At 34.0% G+C, this 24,178-nt stretch overlaps 2 protein-coding genes across 2 annotated transcripts; both read right to left on the bottom strand.

Annotated features, from left to right (window-relative positions):
* Positions 1 to 201: 201 nt before the first annotated feature.
* Positions 202 to 4,892, bottom strand: LOC139485863 (tubulin beta-4B chain-like). The gene is made up of 4 exons (XM_071270509.1): positions 4,713 to 4,892; positions 2,405 to 2,513; positions 1,688 to 2,043; positions 202 to 1,136 (listed from the first exon to the last, which is right to left on the bottom strand). The coding sequence occupies exons 1-4, from the start codon at positions 4,767 to 4,769 to the stop codon at positions 315 to 317; spliced, it is 1,344 nt and encodes a 447-aa protein (XP_071126610.1). The 5' UTR covers positions 4,770 to 4,892; the 3' UTR covers positions 202 to 314.
* Positions 4,893 to 10,844: 5,952 nt separating this feature from the next.
* On the bottom strand, positions 10,845 to 23,090 carry LOC139485860 (myb-like protein X). The gene is made up of 4 exons (XM_071270507.1): positions 22,508 to 23,090; positions 19,545 to 19,699; positions 18,417 to 18,550; positions 10,845 to 16,967 (listed from the first exon to the last, which is right to left on the bottom strand). The coding sequence occupies exons 1-4, from the start codon at positions 23,007 to 23,009 to the stop codon at positions 11,027 to 11,029; spliced, it is 6,732 nt and encodes a 2,243-aa protein (XP_071126608.1). The 5' UTR covers positions 23,010 to 23,090; the 3' UTR covers positions 10,845 to 11,026.
* Positions 23,091 to 24,178: the final 1,088 nt, after the last annotated feature.

Below are 24,178 nucleotides of genomic sequence, written 5' to 3'. Positions count from 1 at the left end.
TAAGACCACATCTAATTGTTCAAAACCAAAAACCTTAAAAATATCTGAACCTGAAAATTATAACTTAAATGTTTATGCTATACATATCGTTTAACATTAATATTTAAATTTATGTTTTAATAAATATTAATAACAACTTAATTTTTTCAACAAATAATTTAATATCATTATGGTGTGAAGTTTTCAATAGGTAACTGTGAAGTTTAACAAGTGTTTATTTGCATCCAAACGATCTGACTGATTTTTCATTTTGCGCATTTTAAAACAAATGATGATTTGAATATTGTTCAGTAAATTATTCTATAGTTTCTCTCTTAAACTTGTTCTTGTTCTCCGTCTTCTTCCTCTTCGAATTCTCCTTCCTCTTCGGCTGTTGCATCCTGGTATTGTTGGTATTCTGAGACCAAATCGTTCATGTTAGATTCGGCTTCTGTGAATTCCATCTCGTCCATACCTTCACCAGTGTACCAATGCAAGAAAGCTTTACGCCTGAACATAGCGGTGAATTGTTCCGATACACGCTTGAAAAGTTCCTGGATGGCTGTGCTGTTACCGATAAATGTGGCAGACATCTTGAGACCACGTGGTGGAATGTCACAGACAGCTGTCTTGACATTGTTTGGGATCCATTCAACGAAATAACTGCTGTTTTTATTTTGTACGTTCAACATTTGTTCGTCGACCTCTTTCATTGACATACGTCCTCTGAACATGGCAGCAACTGTGAGGTATCTGCCGTGACGGGGATCGCAGGCTGCCATCATGTTCTTAGCATCGAACATCTGTTGGGTAAGTTCTGGAACAGTTAGAGCTCTGTACTGTTGGCTTCCACGTGATGTCAGGGGAGCAAATCCTGGCATGAAGAAATGGAGACGTGGGAATGGTACCATGTTGACGGCCAATTTACGGAGATCAGCATTCAACTGACCTGGGAATCGGAGACAGGTTGTGACACCTGACATTGTTGCAGACACAAGATGGTTAAGATCCCCATATGTTGGTGTTGTAAGTTTCAGGGTTCTGAAACATATATCGTATAGAGCCTCGTTGTCGATACAGTATGTTTCATCTGTGTTTTCTACCAATTGATGTACAGAGAGTGTGGCATTGTATGGTTCAACGACTGTGTCTGATACCTGAAAATAATGGAGTTAACAATTAAGTCCTAGTCTCATATTAGTATTACATATATTTTATCACTAATTTTTTTATATCTGCAATCTTAAATAAATGTATACATACTACTGTCAGTGAATTTTTATATGTTTTTTTGAAAGCATGACTATTAAGAATCTAGTAATAAATGTTTATCTAATAACATACAAAAAAAAATATGATCACCTAGTTAAAAAAAATAATGACTAATTTTCACAAGATATTCGAAAGCAGAATGCTCTTTTGGTTACGTAATTACTGCAGTAACAAAGTATCAAATAAATTACCGAAAACAACGAACAAACATTAGAACTAAATGGTATTATAAACAAACTTCAAGAATAGATATGTCATCTAACTGCTACCAAGGATTTGTATAGCAAGTTACTATACAAATCCTTGCTGCTACGATTTTCTTACAGATTTTGTTTATCCTTACTTACTTATCAAGAACAGAATTATCAGAACTCTATAGATCGGTTTTCAAACCTAAGGCAAAACGAAATTGTATTTTTGGTATATGAAAACTTACTTTTGGTGATGGTACAACTGAGAATGTGTTCATGATTCTGTCTGGGTATTCTTCACGGATTTTTGAGATGAGGAGTGTTCCCATGCCTGATCCGGTTCCACCTCCAAGAGAGTGTGTAAGTTGGAATCCCTGAAGACAATCACAGCTTTCAGCCTCTTTCCTGACTACATCAAGAACAGAATCTACAAGTTCAGCACCCTCTGTGTAATGTCCCTTGGCCCAGTTGTTTCCTGCACCACTCTGTCCGAAAACAAAGTTGTCTGGTCTGAAGATTTGGCCAAATGGTCCAGATCGGACAGAGTCCATGGTTCCGGGCTCCAAATCAACCAAGACAGCACGTGGCACATACTTTCCACCTGTAAAATAGTAATGAAGAAATTAGTTCAGATTAATGTTCAATGTTTTGCAATGGCATATCGCAACTGTGTTTATCCTTTTTTCCGATCTTACTCTGTTTTGCATAAATAAATTACCCTTTCTATAACTTTTCGAATAAAAAGGGGAAAATTACGCCCCCCCCCTTCTTGAAAGAGGAGTGTTATATGCAAGTTTCATACCCATTTCTTGCGAAAATTAAACTCTCAGCTAGTGGATCTATCAATGAGCCAGCATAGCTAAAGATGAAACGTCTAAAATTAAAAAAATATTATTTTCAGCGATTCTTCCCGTACAAGTTTTTTACCATTTCATTATTGTGTCTTTATTCTCATTTCATACCTGTAGCTTCATTGTAGTAGACGTTGATTCTTTCTAACTGTAAATCTGAATCTCCATGGTATGTTCCGGTGGGGTCGATACCGTGTTCATCTGAGATAACTTCCCAGAACTACAATAAAAAAAATTATAAACAACATTAGAAAAAAACATTAAAATATTTGCTTGTTTGCGTCATGTTACATGTCTTAAAGACACCAATACAAAAAAATCAAAGTTGCAACAGTCAAATTGGAAATTACTAAAATTTTGGTTGTAAAATTTTACATTGAACGACGTCCCAACTAACACAACTGCAAAGTGTTTCCCCCTTTTATTTGTTGTTTCTTATTTGCATTTTAATAAGCACCATTCATTCATATCAAAATATATTTGTGTCATGCATAGGGTTATTATCTGTGGGTTAATTTAATTTCTGTATTTTAGATATGAATATACGAATCTGTATAAAACAGACTTCTGTCAAAAGATTTCAAAAGCCTAGTTGGGCCAGCAGTTTCAAGCGATGAACACAGTACAGGGATTGGTGTACCAAAAGTTTGCGTTCGACGGTTTAATACCATGATAGATTGATTGATTGTTAGTTACTTAACGTCCAGTGGCGATTTCAATGAAGAAAACATATAAAAATTGAAAGTGCAAAAAAAATCAAAAAATCAATCTAGATGGTCTTGTTCAATATTTGTAAATCGTTTAAGTATATATATAAGAAAATTTGCTATTTCGTGAGTTTGTGTGTGTGTGTGTGTGTGTGTGTATGTGTGTGTTAATGTTTAAATTATAAAATGTAAAGGAATTTTGATGTCGTGTTTCAAACTTCATGTGTATAAACTTATACCAAATTTATAGGATCAATTTCTTGTTTTACTTAAGTATTTATCAATGACAAGAGAGAATTTAATTTAAATACTTTAACTTTAAGGTGGTCATTAAAATCCAATATTGAGTTGCATGATATGGTATATTTTATAAGTAATCCGGGTGATATTAGTTTGTTAAAGTATTTAAGTTTACCACCGAGGTAAAAGTTAAGATCCAGATATCAATTTTAGTCTACAAGTTACTGCATGCAATGTTTTCCTGTCGTGAGGTACATTTGTTTACTTGGTAACCATGACGCAAATATATTAATATAGAAATCAAAATGAAAGTCATGTTAGATTAATTTCAACATATACATGTTAACCTAATAAGGTTTCAATATTTATAAGTATGATTGATTTTCATATTCAATATGTAATAACAGTAATTTAAGCAAACAAATAATTGATCCCAATCTCCCATTTGATTTATTTTTTTGGTTATCTTGCACAGGCACTTGTCTCAGAATTTTTTTTCCCTATAAACCTTAATTTAACGGTATATAGGGGAAATAAATTCTGAGACGAGTGCCTGTGTTATCTTGTAGTCATTTATATGCTACGCTAGTTTCCATTTTGTAACAACCCGTATCAGATCGTATTAGTAGATTTACACGACAATGGAGTTTTAAATTGAATTGTATTGAACTTTAATCTAAGGCTTGTAGAATGATATGTATTTTTATGACATTTCAACACGCTATATTGATTTGGAAGCACTTTCTGCAGAATTCTGCAAAAAAACTCGGTCAATTATTGAGGAATTTCTGTAGAATTAGTCATGACTCTCAAGAGTCATCTTTATTGACTTTATCTTGTAATTTCTCGCAGACGATCAATAAGTTGTCATACCGACAGATGATCTCGTTAAATGCAGCTCATTGAATTGTTTTAGAAAATATTTTGATTTTAACCCAGGGGCGGATCCAGCCATTTTAGAAGGGGGGGGGAGGTTCCAAACCCAGGTCAAACTTGAAAGGGGGTGCATTGATCGTCCAAAAAAAGGGGGGTTCCAACCCCCGGAACCCTCCCCCTGGATCCGCCACTGTAACCCTGTTTTGTAGTCATTTTCAATTACAAAAGTTAGTTGAACATCGTTATCATTACATAAAATACACGATATACATGACAAAACCTTAATTGAATGAAGTTTTCTCTTTTTATTTTTTACAAATTAAAATGTCACGGAATGCATTTGACTCGGTATAGTGTTTATTCAAGAAACATTATAAAATAACAATCTAGATATTTAGTACATCAGAGTTTTTCTTTTAGATCTAAAGATTCAAGAATTTTGTTATTCATATATATACAGTGTGCATCTGTTTAAAGGCGATATGCTAGGCAGAAGCGCTATGCTATACACGTCTTAACTGCTTTAAACTAGATAATCGATTTTAGCTATTTTTGCTTTTCTGCGTTTTTTCTTTTAATTGCAAAATTTAACTCACCTTGGCACCAATTTGGTTTCCGCATTGTCCGGCTTGTAAATGTACGATTTCCCTCATTTTCGTTTATAAAATTCACGTCTACTACCGACACGGTGGTTGCGATTTCAAATGTTGATGTTTTATTGAAAACGAAAACCTAATTTTATATGGTAGCAAGGGGTCCCGGGTGTTAGTTTACTAGCAACGGGCAGACGACCGTTTTTATTGGTGGATAACATTTAAAGATGTTTTCCGTTGCCGAGAGAAATATCGTAAAAACAGGTTAATCTCATTAAATTTCAATAACTGTTATTAACGGCTCAAAAAATCACCTTATTATCATATTATGAAAAAGAACATTTCTGCTGGGGGATAAATACTCATTAAAATTCTATTGACAGATAAATATGTAAAACTTGTGTTGAATTATACTATTTTTGAGATATTTTTTCAATACTTAATTACTAAATTGAGAATTTGCTAACGGTAAAAACGAAGTGTTTGTTACACTTTAATTGCTGTTTGAAACATTTTTAGATATTATATTAATTATATACAATTAAAAAAACCAAACCAAAACACGTTAAAATACAAATACAAGTATATTTGAATACATAATAAGTTATGTAGAATGATCAAAATAGAATTCTATATCAGATTGAAAATGCACTCCGACATTTTATTTTAAAGGACGGCAGATTGAAAAGAGGAGAAAACCAACAACAACAAAAATATGCCCTTTCGGTATCTTTTTTTTTGGTAATTAAGAGTGTTTGTCTCGAATGCCTGTCGGGTTCTGTGGTTAGTGATTACACTGATGTTTTAAAAAAGTCAATGCTTCGGTGTGGTTTTTTTTGTGTTTTGATTTTTTTTTTGGGGGGGGGGAGTGTATATAACATTGATGCCTTTATTTGTGAAAAAGACAAATAATATACTTTATTAATCTGTGTAAAGTTATCCTCCTTTGTACTTTCGTGATTGTAGATTTTTTCGCGAGCTTTTGTCTTTTTGAAGTGTTAAGTATATGCTTATGAAACCAATGTCAAACTGCACATTTTTACCCAGTATGACATTTGCTGTAGAATTGAAAGCCTGTATAGATTGTTCAAACATTTGCGTCAACAGATTTTTTTGTTAATTCAAAAGACGTAATTTGCGATGCATTCCACTCACTAAAATTTTTAACTTAAATTATACAACACCCTGTACAAAATGTATAATTGTTTATTTACCTAACAACATTATAGAAACATACATCTATCATGTCTATATATATAGTTTAAAGCTACTATATATTATTTTGCCCTTGTGAAAGACCAAAAATTAAGATAAAAGGCTTATTGAAATTTCAAACTGTTAGTATATATCAATTAAATTTACATTTTAAATCTTAGTCTTTTCAAAATGTCATTCGAAAAAAGAAATAAAAACGTCGTGGAGAACGATAAGACCTCTGAGATGTTTATTTCCGCTAGCTTGCGTTTTTGCATATAATTTACCGTTAACTTCATACAAGGATAAAGGCGGGATTCAAGTTTGAAACTTGTGTAAAATTTGGCGGTTTAAATCTGTAATTTATTTTGAAAATGACTTTTGTTTGCCATATTAAGTTTGTATAAAGTAAATGTAAATAAAATGTGTTTATTATACACATTTCACAAGTTACAAAGCGATACTGAAATGGGAGAGTTATGAAATATTTCTGTATGCTAGTACTTAACTTTACAAGAGGCTTAACAATTAGGTAATTTATATTGTTCTCACAGTTTATTGAACTTTAAACAAATTAGACATGATGACCCAAAATTTTTATTGTGAAAACTTCAAGTTTTGTGTTCTATTCATGATGTTGCTACACTAGTTAGCTTATTTGCATGATGTGACTCAAACGAACTTGTAAATAAATAACATTTTTATTTTCAGGAGCGGATCCAGGATTTAAAAAAGGGGCGTAATTCTATAATTTGAAAATGTTTGGAGAGCTTGAGACCCATGCACAAAATACAGCTGTTCTCATTTAGTATTATGGATAGGTTCGGTATATTCTTTTATTCATATTCCATAGAAGTTGTTATTTTCAGTGGTGGAGTATACAGAACTTTTTGTAAGGGGGTCCGCTCCAGTCACGCTTCAGGGATTCCCTATATAATCAATCAAATTTTTCCCACGAAAAGGGGACCCCCCTGGACCCGCCTATGATATTTTATGTCTCTTCTTCAAGTTCTCAAAAAAATCAATCTAAATTAATTAGTACATACATGTACTAATCTGTGTCACAAGGCTAGTATAGTGTTCATTTAGTTGAAACTATTTTGGAGAAAATTATTGAAAAGAACGTGATTTCCTACTTTTCTTCCTGTGCTCAGCCGGATTCGGATATGCTTATGCTTCCGTTTCTCCTTTAAAACTTTGAAATTAATCTACATGTTTCAAATCTTTTCAAATTATTTTTTAACAATTTATCAATATATAATGATTACGCCAAACTGTGGGGTTTTCTTTACATCGCGTTTTATGAGGATATGGGTGAGGATCCTTCATTGCTTTATTCTTTGGTATTTTAGTTGTCTATTTTGGTCATTATTCTCTATTCTTTATATTTTAGAACCCCATTATTCCGTACTGGTTTTTTTAGCCTTTTTATTTCTTTTTGGGGGGCGGGGACATTCGTGCCCATTATTCTCTATTCTGTTAACTCCAGTTCAGACCCCCTTATATGGCAGTATTTGCCAAACACAGGAAAATACACGTATACATTTAATTAAGATAAAGTTCACGATAAAACATATCATTTAATATAAATCACTACTAAAGAATATATTAAACTATTTGAAATATGACCATTTCTTTAAATGTTATCGGTATATAATTTGATTCTATTCTATACTTAAATTTTTCAAAGAACTTGTCAAAGCAAATATATATTTCAAAATAAAATCAATGTCGAAAAAAAAAAATCATCACGTCTTAAATTTTAATAACTTTTCAAAAGCTAAGAACAGCACGCATTCACGACTATAAGTAAAATATTAAATTTCGTTTATTGATCATTATTCAAATATATATGAGTAGACGTTCTTGACTGATCATGAGATTCTACAAATAGTGAATATTTATGTACTAGATAAAAATGTACTCGAGATTTGAAAGTAAAATGGAGAATACAATGTACATAAACGATCTTGGGGTTGAAATAATAAAAATAAATATCTTTACTTATTTGTTTTACTATTTAAGTAACAGTACCAACAGTATTAAAGGAGGGACGAAACATATCTGAGCCTGAGGGACATACAAACTCATATATTGAAAGTAATCAGACAACGCCATGGCTAAAAAGGGAAAAAAGTCAAATAGACAAACAATAGTATACAAAACACAACAGAGAAACTAAAGACTGAGCAACCTTAATTCAATCTAGGGGTGATCTCAGGGGTTCCGGAAGGGTAAGCAGATCCTGCTCCACATGTGGCACCCATGTTATTAAATTTTAGGCTTATTGAAAAACATAGGCTTAGGAGCATATGATAGACTTATCTGATAGGCTTATAGACATTGGATAAGCTTATAGATATAGTATAGAATTAATGACATTGGATAGACTTACAGACATCAGATATGCTTATAAACATATGATAGTCTTATCGCCATCGGAAAGGCTTAGAGACATATGATAGGCGTATAGACAGGATAAGACTAATTGACATTTGATAGGCTTATAGACATATGATAGGTTTGTGAGCATAGAATTTTCTTATAGCCATGCATCCAAAAGGCTTTTAGACATTGAATATGCTTATAGACATATGATAGGCTGATATAGGCAAAGCATAGGCTTATATACATCTGTTAGGCTTATGAGCATAGAATAGGGTTTTATACATCGAGTAGGCTTATATACATGTGATATGCTTATAGACATAGGATGTGCTTATCTACATAGGATGTGATTATAAACATAGGATAAGCTTGTGAACATATACTTTACTTATAGACATTCGAATAGGCTTACAGACATCTGGTAGGCTATGAGCATAGAATAGGCTTATAGACATCGGACAGGTTCATAGACATGGAATAGGCTTATAGACATCGGACGGGTTCATAGACATAGAATAGCCTTATAGACATCGGACAAGTTCATAGACATAGAATAGGCTTATAGACATCGGACAGGTTCATAGACATAGAATGGCTTATAGACATCGGACAGGTTCATAGACATAGAATAGGCTTATAGACATGATAGAATATGCTTATAGACATAGAATAGGCTTATAGACATCGAATAGACATTGAATAGGCTTATAGACATCGAATAGGCTTATAGACAGCAGATAGGCTTATATACATCGGACATGCAGGCTTATAGACACATGATAGGAATAAAAACAAACATTAGTCTGATATATAGACATTAAAATGCATACATGAATATGATAGGCTTATAGGCATTTGATAGATAACTTCTCATCAGATATTGTGACGTCTACTACAAGACACCAGCACATAGCCAATAAATAAAACCAGGAAATTGGTTATACTTGCATGGCTTCTGTAACGAAATCCTTTCAGACATACAATTAAAAGTAGAAAAATACAAAATGCAATTCCATATTCATTTTTCTGCACGATTAGGTATCATATTTTATTCACATATTATTATAGAACACATGAAAGCTTTAATTCAATATTTGGACGGTGGTCCCTCCTTTTTCAGCGACGTACTTTCACTTTCTTAAAAAAAAATGCGGTATTTTACTCATGATGTACCAGCTCTTGTATAATTTTGAGCAAGTTACAAAAGTGGGTGATTTAATATAGTCAGTTTACTGACCAGGAAAGCAATATATTGCAATAATTACATTAGATGTATGTTTCATTTCAATACGTTATTCTGATTGGCTAACTGCACATCATGTGTTATTCCTTAAGCAGTTGTATCACTCAATAAAACTTCTCATTCATGATGACACGAGGTCCCACAATAAAGTGCACAGGTAAATAAAAAAAAAACTTGATAAAAGGCGTGTTTTCATGATCCTATAGGTAAAAATGTAATTATAAGTATTGAATGCTTTTTTTTGTAACTTTATAGGGTTGTAAAAGCGTTGACCGTGCGCACATTTTAAGTATGAAGCGCTTTTACACCCCAATAAATTTACAAAAAAGAGCATTCAATTCTTAAAATGGTTTTCAAAATGAAAATCTCAAACGTCGGTTTATAAATAACAATCAGAACAAAACAGCAACAATGAAACAATTGAAAACAAAAACACACCAAAAGATTAACTTGAGTATTAAACCAGTATAACAACTCTAAAGTAGTTTAACATTAGTCCTATTGGTTAACCAACTTATTTCACTAATCCTATTAAGTGAATCGCTGATTCAATTCATTGCATTGTATTGTTTAGTACTAGAAATTTTATCGGTCAGGCATTAAGTTCAATCAATTACTTGTGTACAAACTATACCAAGTTGACACATTATTAGCCAGTTGTATTCAATTTCTATACGGTTTTACCAGTTAAAAGTACAATTTCTATCGAAGTCATTCTCAATTTTCTTAACTCTGATGTTTCTATGATCTCCAACATTAGCGTCATTCGTGTTTAATGCGCATTTATATGTTATAGAGATATAGTCGGTTAAAGAGCTCACCAGACAGTTTTGTCTGTTATTATGTATATATATATATGCCGACTATAAATAAAATTTACTTACTTACTTACTTAGTGATATCGACACTTTGTCAGTAAAGTTACAAAAGAAGTTTTGAACACAAGCTCAACCTAAGTGCAATTAAGGAAACCAATTACTACTCGGGTCTCCATACTCACTAAAGTTATTTTGCTTTATTTCTACAGTCCGGCAACGGATGATGTTTCGTCAGCTTCTAAAGGGAACCGCTAGCTAAAGTGGTCTAGGTTATTGATAATTGATACACAGTTGCACCAGTATATGCCTAATTTCTTAGAGATTATTTGGCCCCGCCTCTTCATGCATGCAATGTTTTCAATTTGAAAATTGAAATTGTTTGTATGTAAAAGTTTGTGATTATGTTAGTTTAAGGGGAACTGCTGGTGGTAATTCAATAATAATTGGTATCCAGTTGTACATACTATAATAATATCATGAAGGCAATGGGCATATCTGTGTCAACAGTTTATTTATAAACGCACATTTTTGGAAAAAAAATCCTATTTTTTATTTTGATAAATTCACAACATCTTTGACCAACAAATTAAACAATCACATTTTTTTAATATAAAATCCGCAATCTTGAGTATTTAATCTGAATCTTCGATGTGCAACTGCAATTGCAAAGGTTTTCAGAAACATGGCGGAGGTTCGAAGTTTTTCAGGTGTATCAAAGTACACAAATCATCAAACAATGAAAAATCACGATAATCGCCATTTCCATTTGTCCTTCTTATCGTTGAAACGAACAGAATAAAAAGTGCACTAGCAATTAGAAGACATTTCCATAAGCGAAAATGCTGTACCGATACCTCGACTTTTATACAATTCGATGGAATCGCGTCTAAATCGTCCTCGCGCAAAAGACTTGACCGGATATGATGAACGCACAAATTGGAATCTGAACTAGAACACAATACAGTATATTTCTTAGGAGATGCGAAGGATATTTTTACATCTCCTTGTTGCATTTTGTCAGATTGTATTCTCTTTTCTGAGGTTTCTGGAATATTCATCAGAATAAAATTGTCCGGCTGTGCTCGTTTAGGGGGATCTGTTGATTTGGAAACAGCTTGTTGTTTGAAGTTTATTTGTCCATTTGGTTTATTCACTTTTTGACATTCTAAACATACGCTGTTATACTGTACATAACTATATGACCGATCGCGCGATTTACCTTCCATACTTTGGTCAATTTGATTTCCTGTTAAATTTACCAATACGTTTTGGTTTTGTGCGATGGGCTTTTTGTCTCCCTCATGGGAGTTGTTTTTGACAGTGCTGTAATACACTGTTCCAGAAGAATCTCGAAATGTTTCAATATGACTTTCATGGACATTTGTGTTTATTTGTATTATTTGTTCCGTGCCATATGTTCTGATGTCACTGCCACAGCTCATACACATAACATTGTTATAGGGCATTGAGTGGTCAAACGGTATTCTTGCAATCTTTCCAAATTTTGTTGCTTCAACAGAAGTATTCGGTTTGTTGCGAAAGCTTGCTTTTCTTCGATCACCTGTTTCATAAATGTCAGTTTTATATTCTGTAAATTCTCCACCTAATTTAGTGTCCATCGAAAACATATCGTCTGCTACAACATATTCAGACGAAGAACCAGAACTCTTGTTGTATTCGTCAGCAGTGGTGTATGAAGGTATCGAACCTCCTCCTTTATGAGATGTGGATTCAAAGTAAAGATCATCTTTTGAAATTCGTTTCTTATCTGTTTCGTTGTCTTCCTTAAGATCCTCAATTGTATTTTCTTCTTTTAATGTATTAAGATATTGTGGACGCTGCATCCCCGGAGTCTTTGGAAGAGACAGCAATGTGGTGGATAGCATCGGACTTTCGGGATGGTCCGTGAAATATTGTTCCAATTCATCAGCTATTGATTTTCTCCGAGGTGATGCCTTCCTAGAATACATTGTCTTTTCCAATTCACTAAAAGATAAGTCTACATCTGAATCTTCTTCAGAGTCACGTGTTGTCGGTAAAAATATGCCATCACCATCTGGACACCAACTTTTAGTCGGTTTCAGCGACACCTGCACTCCATCATCAGGATTAGGTAAGTCGAAAATACTTTGTTGTCTATCAATGCCTTTCTCCGTATCATCTCTACTTTTTAAATAAGATTCAAATCGTTCATCTTTGATAATTTCATGATATCGTAAGTCTTCTGGTACTACGGATTTTCTTACTTGTTTGTTCCTATCAGTACTTTCTGTGGGTTTATATTCATTCTGTTCTTTTACTGTATTAAAATTACTTGCTGGCTTACGTCTTTCATCGTCTGTACTTAAACTATCTTCTGGTGTGCTTCTTTGATCTTTTACAGAAGGAGCTGCCATTGACGTATATCTGTTATCAAATGGGTTTTGATTATCTGTTGGTTTGTGTCTTTGTTCTGTAAATGCAGGAATTTCCTTTGGTTTATATTTCTCTGAAAATGTCTGCTGTCTTTGACTTTGGTTTATTAGGTTTTCTTGTGGTTTGTTTTGTTCTTTGCCTGTCCTGCGACTTTCCGTTGGCTTATATTGTTCTTCAACTGTTTTCGGACCAATTGTTTCAATGTTTGTTGGTGCATCTGTAGTTTCCCTAATAGTGGGCTGATTTTTTCTTTCATTAATATATGCTTTATTTATTTCTTTGTCTCTTCTGTCTTTTGTAACTGGAGTATCTGTCACTTGCTTGGGTCTTTCTTTTTCTGCTCGTCGATTAATTATTGGTATGTTAAGCGGTTCTTCTAGAACATAGTTATCATTTTGCGTATACAATTCATCCAATGTACTTTTAATAGCCGCAGGTTCGTATCTCTGTTCCTCTTTAACTATTCTGTATTTTTCTCCGTCAAGTATAGGGATATCTGCTGATTTATCTGTCTCTTTATATCTTCTTTCATTTGTAAAACGACGATAAATTGCTTCAGGTTTTTGTTCTTTTGTTTGAGGATCATCTGTTAGTTTATAGTTTGTTTCAGTTGTATCAAGATTTATCTGTCCTTGTTCTTTTTCGTTTGAGACAAAAACACTGTTTGGGTCAGTTGTAATATGGCTGTTCACTAGCTTGTATTGGTCGACAGTTTGACTATTGGCAAAGCTTTGCTTTGGTATGTGTTCTTTTTTTAAAAGAATTTCTTCTGGCATATGTATTTTATCCGACATACTAGAACCTACATTGGAGATCCGTTCTTGTTTTGATATTACAGGTCTATCTATTGAGATATACATTTCGTCATTTGTAACAGGATTTAGATTCTGTTTCATATTAACAGGTGTATCTATTTGCTTATACATTTTCTCATCTGTCCTCTTGTTTTCTGTGGGTTTAATTGAATGGTCGTATGCTACAAAACCATCTGTCTGCTGGAAACCGTCTGCAACGCTACCCTGACTATTGTCGACTGTTTGTTTTTGCTTTTCTCCACTTGTCATTGTATTTACTGCTTTTTGATGTATAACATCATATGGAGGGTAGGTATGTCGAATAGAATCATTTTCGTTTGGTATAACGGAGCTTTCTTGTTCAAGGTCTTTTTGTCTCTTTGGTAACCTATCCTGTTTTACTTCTGATTTTAAAGGGACGCTTACTGTACCTTGAATACATTCCTCTTCTGTTAATTCTTTTGTTGGTCCACTTTTCCTCTCTATTGCCTGAAGCCATTTTTCTGCTGTTCTCTGACTAGCTGTTGGTTTGAAGTTTTCTTTTCTTGTAACTATATTATCAGCCAGCGGGTAAGCTTCTTCACCTGAACTCCTGCTTGCTATTGGCTTGTATATCTCTTCTGTTACAGAAGTATCTTTACGCCTATATATTTCGTCCAAAGTACCCCGACTAGCCCCTGGTGTGTAATTCATCCCTGCTGGATCATTTGTTTGCTTTGTTGCGACAGAGGTATTTATGGGTCTGTATTGGTCTTCATATAAATCAGATCTTAATGCAGGGTTTTGTCTTTGTACTTTAGTATCATCTTGTTTGTAGATATCGTCAGGTTTATCAGAGTAAAGTATCATTTTTTGGTTTTGTCTGTCGTCGGTTGTTTGTTTATGTACTGGATCCCCACGAAGAACATTTGTTTGCGGGGATTTAAGCATAATATCACGACTCTGACCTTTTGGTATCATATCGCGTCTTTGTTCTTTACTTTTTTTACCCTGGCGTAATCTATCCCATGCTGCATCTGACTTTAAAGGGACGTTTACTGCACCTTGACTTCCTTGCTCTTCTGTTAATTCTTTAACTGGTCCACGTTTCCTCTCTATCGTCTGAAGCCATTTTTCTGTTGTTCTCTGACTAGCTGTTGGTTTGTATTTTTCTTCTCTTGTAACTATGTTATCAGCCAGCTGGTAAGCTTCTTCAACTGTACTCCTGCTAGCTATTGGCTTGTATCTCTCTTCTTCTTTTACAGAAGTATCTTTACGCCTATATATTTCGTCCAAAGTACCCCTACTAGTTCCTGGTGTGTAATTCATCCCTGCTGGATCATTTGTTTGCTTTGTTGTGACAGAGGTATTATCTGTTAATTCTTTAGTTGGTTTACTGTTCCTCTCTATCGCCTGAAGCCATTTGTCTGCTGATCTCTGACTAGCTGTTGGTTTGTACTTTTCTTCTCTTGTTACAATATTATCTGCCATGTTATAAGCTTCTTCAACTGTACTTCTGCTAGCTATTGGCTTGTATCTATCTTTTTCTGTTACAGAAGTATCCTTACTCCTATTTCTTTCGTCTAAAGAACTCCGACTAGGTCCTGGTTTGTTATTAACCCCTGTTGGATAACTTGTTTGTTTTGTTGTGGCATAGGTTTTTGCTGGCTTATATTGGTCTTTATGTGAATCAGATCTAAATGCAGGGTTTTGTCTTTGTACTGTTGTATCTTTTCGTTTGTAGATGTCATCAGTTTTACCAGGGTACACATTCCCTTTTAGGTTCTGTCTGTCGGTTGTTTGTTTATTTATTGCATTATATGGCGGGTTTGAAAGCACCATATCACGAGTCTGACCTTTTGGTAACATATCGCTTCTTAGGCTTCTTGGTTCTTTTATTTTTTGCTCCTGGGGTAATCTATCTTCTTTTGTTTCTTTTTTAAGAGAGGCGTCTAAGATATTTTGAACAATTTCCTCTTCTGTTAGATCCCGATTAATAATGGTTTGCTTCGGTTTTTCTTGTAAGGTAGTATCTTCTTGTAAGGTAGTATCTTCTTTGAATATCGGCGAACTGTCTGCGTCTTTTTGTCGTAACGTATCGACTGGGTGCTCACGTGAATTGATCACTGAGCGTTCTCGAATCTGGTTTTCTGCTGGCGTTAATGACTTCATTTGATAGCTGTCTTCATGTCTGTCAATTTTCGATGGCTTTGTCAGTGAACTGTTTTTCTGTGACGTCGGGTAGTCTAACTGTTTTCTGTCCTTTGTGCTGCTTTTCTGAAACATTTTGTCACTTGGTTCGTAACCGATTTTTGCATCTGTTGGTTTATTTTTTATAAGATCATATGCTTTAGATACTTTGTCGATAGGATTGGAATAGGTGTATTCTCCATTATCTGACAGTTTTCGCTGACCTTGTATCGTATGGCTTCTTTGGTCATTCATGTTTGTCTCTTGTGGTAATCTTGTACTTTTCAATTCTTTTTTGTATGCCGCGTCTAAGATATTTTGAACAATTTCGTCCTCTGTTGGTTCATTATTAACGATGTTTTGCTTCCGTTTTTCTCGTGAGGTAGCAAATTTATCGTCTTTGAATAACGGCGAACGGTTAATTTCTTTACGAGAGAACGAATCGACTGGTTGAGCACGTGCATTGATAACTGGTCGTTCTCGAAACTGGTTATTTCCTGGTATTGATGACGTCATGTCTTTATAGCTGTCTTTATATCTATCAATTCCCGATTGCTTTGTCGTTGAACTATATTTCTCAGACGTCAGATCGTCTACTGGTTTTCTGTCTTCCATAGTGTATTTCTGAAACATTCCATCACTTGGTTCGTTATTTGATTTTTCCTTCTGTCGCGTTAACAGATCATCTCTAGGTTTACTTTTTATCAAATCATATTGTTGTGATATTCTTTCCAGTGGATCAGAATAAGGGTTCTCTCCATATTCTGACAGTTTTCTTTGACGAGAAGTCTTGGAATCATATTGTTCATATGCACTGCTACTCGGAATATGATTATAACGTTTGTACCGATCAGCTTCAGGATTAGACAGTTGTTTAGAAGAAGTTTGATTTTGTGGTTGTCGTGTTAACAGATCGTCTCTTGGTTTACTTTTTATCAAATCATATTGTTGTGATATTCTATCCAGTGGATCAGAATAAGGTTTCTCTCCATATTCTGATAGTTTTCTTTGACGAGAAGTCTTGGAATCATACTGTTCATATGCACTGCTACTCGGAATAGGATTATAACTTTTGTTTTGTCGACCAGCTTCAGGGTAAGACAGTTTGGAAGTTTTTATTTGTGGTTGGTCATATGTAAATTGCGCTGGATCTTTTTTGTCCCGGTCATTGCTTAGATACTTTCCTTGCTTTGAAGTTTCTGGTGTGTCGTATTTCTTCAGATATTGGGAAAATTGACTATAACGATAATTAAAGTCATGAAAGAAATTTTAAAAACTACAATGAATACTTAAGTGTAGTATTTTTTTCTTTCTAAAGGCATTAGAATGACAAAAACAAAGAAAAATAAAAGGACGCCATAACTATGGTAGACGGATGCGGCCATTTCGCTTTTTCGCGTTTTCACCTTTCACTTTCAAGCGAAATCAAGAAATCGGGAAATCAAGAAATCGAGAAATCGAAATATCGTGAATTCCAAGATTCTGGATACCAGGAATTTGAAAAAGCAAGAAAGCAAGAAAGCGAAAACGTGAAACGGGAAAATTTGATATCTCGATTTTGATTTCTCCATTTCGATTTCTCGCTTTCCCATTTTCCCGATTTTTCGATTTCTCGATTTCGCTTTTGCATTTGTGAAAGGAGAAATCACGGAAACGCAAAAAGGTGAAATTGCCGCATCCGGCCAACATACATAACCGATTTAAAGCTATAGAGAATAGGCATAACACTACTTGCTTATGTTGTATAGAATATAATGCTAAAAGGAGCTAAAGGAGCAATAAAAAACACCAAACGCATATAATGAAAACTGTATTCAATTCATTATTTATAAATCAAGATTAAGGAACTTCATTAATAATAATGCATTTAAATAAGGAATGATACGCCATTAATACAGGAAAACTTATATCTGGATTAAAAGGAATTGCCCATAATAGAGAAGACTGGCTTCTAGTGAACACTAATAGACATACAATGTACATATGAAACCGGTCTTGAATTCCAGCACTTATATAGCACAACCCTGAATAAAACCAATACAGTGTTGAGGGAAAATCTGAAAGGATCCAACAGACGAAGAAATTGATGATGAAAGGTTGAAATAAATTCATTAAACATAATTCAAGTTAACAAGTTGTTATATATTGTTGGCTTTAAGGAGTTACTTCCATTTCAAAACAACAAAAAAGAAATCTGAAACTTTTCAAAAGACGAACAAATTGATACATGAATCATGTGAATTGAACGATGGAAATAAATTCATAAAACTAATTTAAAGCTAAAAAGTTGTTATTGTGGGCATTTGTTTTCTGTATAGACAAATGGAAGTAGTCTTAATACTAAGTATACTAAAGAATTAATCACTTTGATAGGCCACTAGTCAAAATACCACATGTGAAGATAGTCGTTAAGATAAATTCGTTACACGGTGTGCTAGTAACCTAATACGATATATATGGGGTCACTAACACACCATGTAACTAATAATATACTATCAGAAATATTAATAATTAGCTTTTTTTTGTAATTTGAGTTAACTTTTTCTTCTGGTAAAAGGGAGGTAACCCAATCATGTTTCATCGACCTAAAAAATCACGAAGAATGTAGGCGAATGATTTTTAATAGATCGGCTTCTACGTGTATGTCCACTGACCGTTTCGAAAAAAAGAGAAAGAGTTAACTGACCTGTTATCTTTTTGAGTGTTAGATTTTCTGTCGCTTTCTTTTATATTTGAGCTGTCGTACTTCCTTGCAGCTTGAGTTAAACTCCTTGGGCTTAATTTGTCTGCAGACCACATGTTCTCGCCAGAACTTATAACCTGAAACGCATAAATTTTATTGTGTTCTTAACTAACAGTGTATACCATGTTTAAAGACCTAAATAGTTCCGAGACAAACAGTTGTAAAATAAAATATCCTCTGGTACACTACTAAATATCGTGAGCTTATTTACAAAGCATCCATTACATAACGGTGCCATAAACATGTAAAAGTCTGTTACCATTTTATCCGGCATGTACATATATACTTTACGATAAATGACAGGGGCGGATCCAGCCATTTTAAAAGGGGGGTCCTAACCCAGGACAAAGGGGGGGGGGGGCGGTTCCAATTACATGTCCCCATTCAAATGCATTGATCGTCCAAAAAAATGGGGGGTTCCAACCCCCTGAACCCCCCCTCTGGATCCGCGCCTGAATGTTGTGACAACGGAAAATCTGGTGGGGATTTCAAAATAAAGAATAATGGATCAAGGTTGGAGAAAACGAAAGGTAAAAAAAAATAACAAAATATGGATGCGCATCAATTTGGCTTCTCGATATGAACAAGAAAGACCAAACAGTTACCTGTTTCTTCAGAACGTCCTAATGCAGTGACGTTCATATTACGCAATGCAATCAATTGCCACAATGGCATTTAATTGTATACTAATGTTGATTTCCGTTTATCTTATTGCAGAATTCAGATAGTTTGTTTTCTGGTTTAAATTGTTTTCTATTTTTTCATGTCGATGCCTTGTATAGTAGACTAAACGGTATATACTAGTACGTGTTACCTACACTTTTTCTTTGCAAGTCATTGCATTTGAACTCTGTTTGATAGTCTCATTCGCTTCATACCACATCTCTAAAAGTTATTTTTGTATATTGGAACCGGAGAGCATGATTAACATTCAAAATCCTCTTTTTCTCCTCCAGAAATCGAACATCTGACCTCTAAGTTTCCGCGTCAACCGACTGAGCTAAAGACTAAGAGGGACTTCCTGATTAAATGTCTACTTATGAAGGGAAGCAATCTGGTCACACTATTTACCCGAACGTTATATCTGTCAATAATATTTTGAATTATTTCAGAGAGCTCATCTTGTTTGCCATGAATTAAGCGTTCTTTGTCTTCTTCTGTCAATCCGATATCTTCTGCGTGTTCCGAAAGTGTTCGGTACCAGTGCTGTAAATTTTCTTCTAGATCTATCAAAGAAATTAACGAATGATTTTACGGCATGCTTATATACTAGTAGATATTTTATTATTTTGAAATTTTGTGTCAATCGTATACAATCATTTACCTTTTGCCGAACGACAAATATGCTTGCCTATTTGCTAAGTCCATCTACTTTTGGGTATATGCATTTTATGTGTTCTTTCCCTAAATATGCATGCAATATTTGACACTAGTAAAATTTTTTCGATAACAGCTCTTAATGAAGCTCGAGGGTACAAAAAAAAAACCCAGCAAAAATGAAACTTTCTCTTTTCATTACAAATTTTATTAACGACACTATTAGTTGTTACTTTATGCAAGGAATTGTATATATTTAAATATACAATTCCTTGCTTTATGATTTGGTACAAAAATCAACCCAAAAATTAATTCGTTTTAGACCCAGATGACTTTTTAAATGTTTATATCATTGAAAAAGCTACAAATTATCTTCCTTTGGTGAAAAAAATGCCATTATTTTCATTTGCATTAGAATTTCAATAACTTTATAAACTCATCGGTGACCTATATTTTTTATTACTTTTTTTCAAATAAACTGTAATAAAACTAAACTTTTGTAAAATACAAGCGATTTCTGTAATTCTGTTTTTTTTTGTATTTCGATATTACCTTTTTTCTCCTATTAGCTGAACAGAAAAAAGGACCTCAACAAAAATGCATGCTTCTTTCGTAGGTAGATTGTGAGCTTTAATGAACGATGACTCCATGTTTACATTCTATTTTTCTATTAAGTATAGAATAAAGTATATTTATAGAAAAAAAAATCCAAAATCCTATATTTAAAAAAAAAAAAAAAATATACCCGTGAGCTCTCTATCGACTCAATTTGCTGTACCTGGTCGTAAAATGTTGGAGTTATAATTTCAATTTGCTTTCATCGTACACATGCATGAAAATTTGACACTGGAACTTAAACAAACAAAAATAAGTTCAGTTGCGGATCCAGAAATGTTTATTAAGGGGTTGGGGTAAGGCTCCCGTCTTGCTTCAGTGATTCCCTAAATGATAAACAAATGTTTTCTAACATTACGAGTGTTTCCCCACGATTTTTTTAAATCCGCCTCTGGACTTATATTATCAAGAAAAAACACAAACTCATTTCAGTAAACGAACCATTGTTCTATTTATACTGTCTCTCAATTTTCTTATCAAAGCGAACACGTATTGTTCTACCAAATGCACTTCGGTGTCTACATTTAGGAATATTGATTGGCTAATGTATTTGTCAATCCTATTTTTAGACTTTGTTCTTGTCGTTGATCAATTATGTGCATGTAATATTTGCCACCAGACGTAAGTCAAACAACAATCTAAATGTGTGTTCTGCTCTGAGTATTGTTTTGCATGTTCCATTTTAAAAGCAATGAATTTATATTATATTGTTTGAAAAAAAGAAAAAAAAGAAAGAGTACCTAGGAGGGTCGATGAGTTTCTACAAGCAACTTGCAAAACATGTAAAAAAAAGATGTGAGTCGAACACGCCTTGCCACGAGCTTATAGCCTATTGATCACTCTTTGTGAATGTAGAAAACATTTACATGGTCACCACCAATTCCCTTTATCAGATCGGTTCTGATTAAAAAAAACAAAAATTAAAAAAAGCAAATACATTTTAAGAGAACTAGTCGATTTAACAGTTTAATAGACATGTCACATATATTCTTTATTATCGACATTTATGCAGGAGGATGTGACATGGGGTTGCACATTTCCCAAACCCCGTTTTTTCGTAGATTTCTTCGAACTTCCCACTATTTTCCTTCTTTTCCCTAGATCCCAATTTTGTATCCCTTATATCCCAAATCCATATATTTTTACCCCCTATATCCACATATATATAATGTATATGCCGCTATTATTATAACTATGCCAGGCTTACGGCAAAAAAAAACAATCTCAATGTGTGTTCTGCTCTGACAATTGTTTTACATTTTTCCATTTTTAAAAGCGTTGTAAGTGGAAAAAAAGAAGAAAGAGTACCTGGGAGAGTCGACGAGTCGACGAGTTTCTACAAGCAACTTGCAAAACATGTAAAAAAATATCTAAGTCGAACACGCGCCTTACCACGAGCGGTGTATGATCTCACATCCTCAGATTTTATAGGCTATTGATCACTCTTTGTGAACGTAGAAAACATTTACATGGTCACCACCAATTCCCGTTTATCAGATCGGTTCTAATTAAAAAAAAAAAAAAAAAAAAAAAAAAGTAAATACAAAGAACTAGTCGATCGACAAGTTTAACAGTTTGATAGACATGTCTCATATTCTTGTAACCATAGTTGTCCAGTAGGAAATATTTGAGTATTGTAGTTTAGGTATTGTCACCTAGAATGAATAGAGTTATCTTTCTTTGTACTGATTATTTTTATTTGTATTGCAGGGTCATTTCTTAAATTTCACAATAAAACGAATCCATTGATCCTGAGGTGTTTATTTTAATATACGACCAAAACAATTAACCTGGTTACATTCTTTATTGTGGACATTTATGCTGGAGGATGTGACAAGGGGTTGCGCATTTTCTAAATCCCGTTTTTTCGTAGATTTCTTGGAACTTCCCACTATTTTCCTTCTTTCCCTAGATCCCAATTGTGTATCCCTTATATTTATATCCCTTATATCCCAAATCCATATATTTTTACCCCTATATCCCACATACCACATATATACCAAAAGTGTGTCACACTCGTGCGAGTTTGCCGTATATAACAACCACCAGACAGTAACTAAACAACACAAAAAAAACAGCTTCGTTTATCATTTTAAAAGTACCTGTTATATCGTCTGCCTGGATCTTCTCACTAATTAACGCTTGCAATGCTTTTACGTATGTGCAAATCGCAGACAAAGATTTATTTTCAACATATGTTGTTTGCGTCGAATCCTCCGTGAAGCATTTTCTTTCTGGGAATTCTGGATGAAATTGTTCCCGTCTTAACCGCGAAATTTGTTGTTCTAAAATTCCGTCAAATTTTTCTCGATTTTCTCTCTGATATTGGAAAAATTGCTCTATCTGTGATTCAATACTTGAAAAAGAATCAATACTGTATGAACTGGAATTTGAAATGGTATCAGAATGCAATTGAACTGTTTCTGTAGTACTTTCTTCAACTATATCCGTAGAAACAATTGAAGCCGTCTCTCTATCTTCCTCCGTTCTAGGAGTTCGAGGAGAACTATTATAAATGCTATCCTCTTCCCTGGAGTTAAAACCTTCGTCTTCCGTTGTTATATCTTCTGTAACACTATAGTTTGTGAAAATATATTGACTCATTTGGAGTGATGCTCATATTCGGCGACATTGGTCCAAAAACAAGATATCGCCGGTATTTCATTTGTCGATTTGGCGACGTCAGTGACGTTATGCGATTATGACCGCAAGGTCATCTCTGAAACGTTGCCTTCTCTAGCCAAGCAAGGGTTACAGTGGCACCATCCTAAAGAGGTGGTAGCTGGCTCATAATTTTTGATTGGCGAAGATGCTGTCTCAAAACGTATGAATATATATACACGGCTTTTGTACTACTTTTTTGTACTTTGGGTGGAAAATATCCAGAGTAATATCTTCTTTTTACACAAAAATAAACCTCAAAACACAAAACAAAAAACACGTTTACACAATCATGAACTAAGCTTGACAATTATGAATATTATCCTGTTACTCTTTAACAATTTATCTTTAAGCTTAGATAAACCAACAACCTTATTTTATATATTTAATCTAAATTTTTGGATTATTTTTTCATTTACCACCAAGCTTGCGTACTCATGCTAGTAGCTCTTCTCTACCACTAAGAACATAGTCAAAAAGTGACATCCTCCCAGAATATTAACCTGTTTTAATTTTATAAAAGTTTTTCTGTGCTTTTTGTATGAGCCTTTTACGTGTATTATATAGTTGCTCATTTACATCATCCTGTATAATTAAAATGTTTAAATATTTGTTTTATTTACCACTTTTATATTCTGTGAAGATACTCCGAAATTATGAAATTTATAAAAAGGAAAAATTGAAAATGGGGAATGTGTCAAAGTGACAGCAACCGACCAAAGAGCAGAAAACAACTGGAGGCGTGCTTCAGCTGGCCCCAAAAGAAAAATGTGTACTAGTTCAGTGATAATCAGGACCTCATACTAAACTGACACCGAAATATATATAAGTGAACTAAAATTAAAACTCATAAACATTTACAAAGGTTAGAGGCTCTTGACTTAGGAGGAGGGAAACATAGTGGTATGGTTAAACAAGTTTTTTGAGATCTCATCCCCTCCTAATACCTCTAGCCGGGGTATTCCACACTCCGGCACCGGAGTCTTTCCCGTACCCGGAAGAAGAACCCAATTTTGACAATTCGCGTTATTTAAATTAAGTTGTACTTTACTTACTTAATAGACGAATCATGGGCGAGATAAATAGAACTAAAGACATATAATACAGAGACA

This window comes from Mytilus edulis, chromosome 8, assembly GCF_963676685.1.
Source record: "Mytilus edulis chromosome 8, xbMytEdul2.2, whole genome shotgun sequence".
Classification (NCBI taxonomy): domain Eukaryota; kingdom Metazoa; phylum Mollusca; class Bivalvia; order Mytilida; family Mytilidae; genus Mytilus; species Mytilus edulis.
This window is presented reverse-complemented; position numbering and strand designations above follow the sequence as displayed.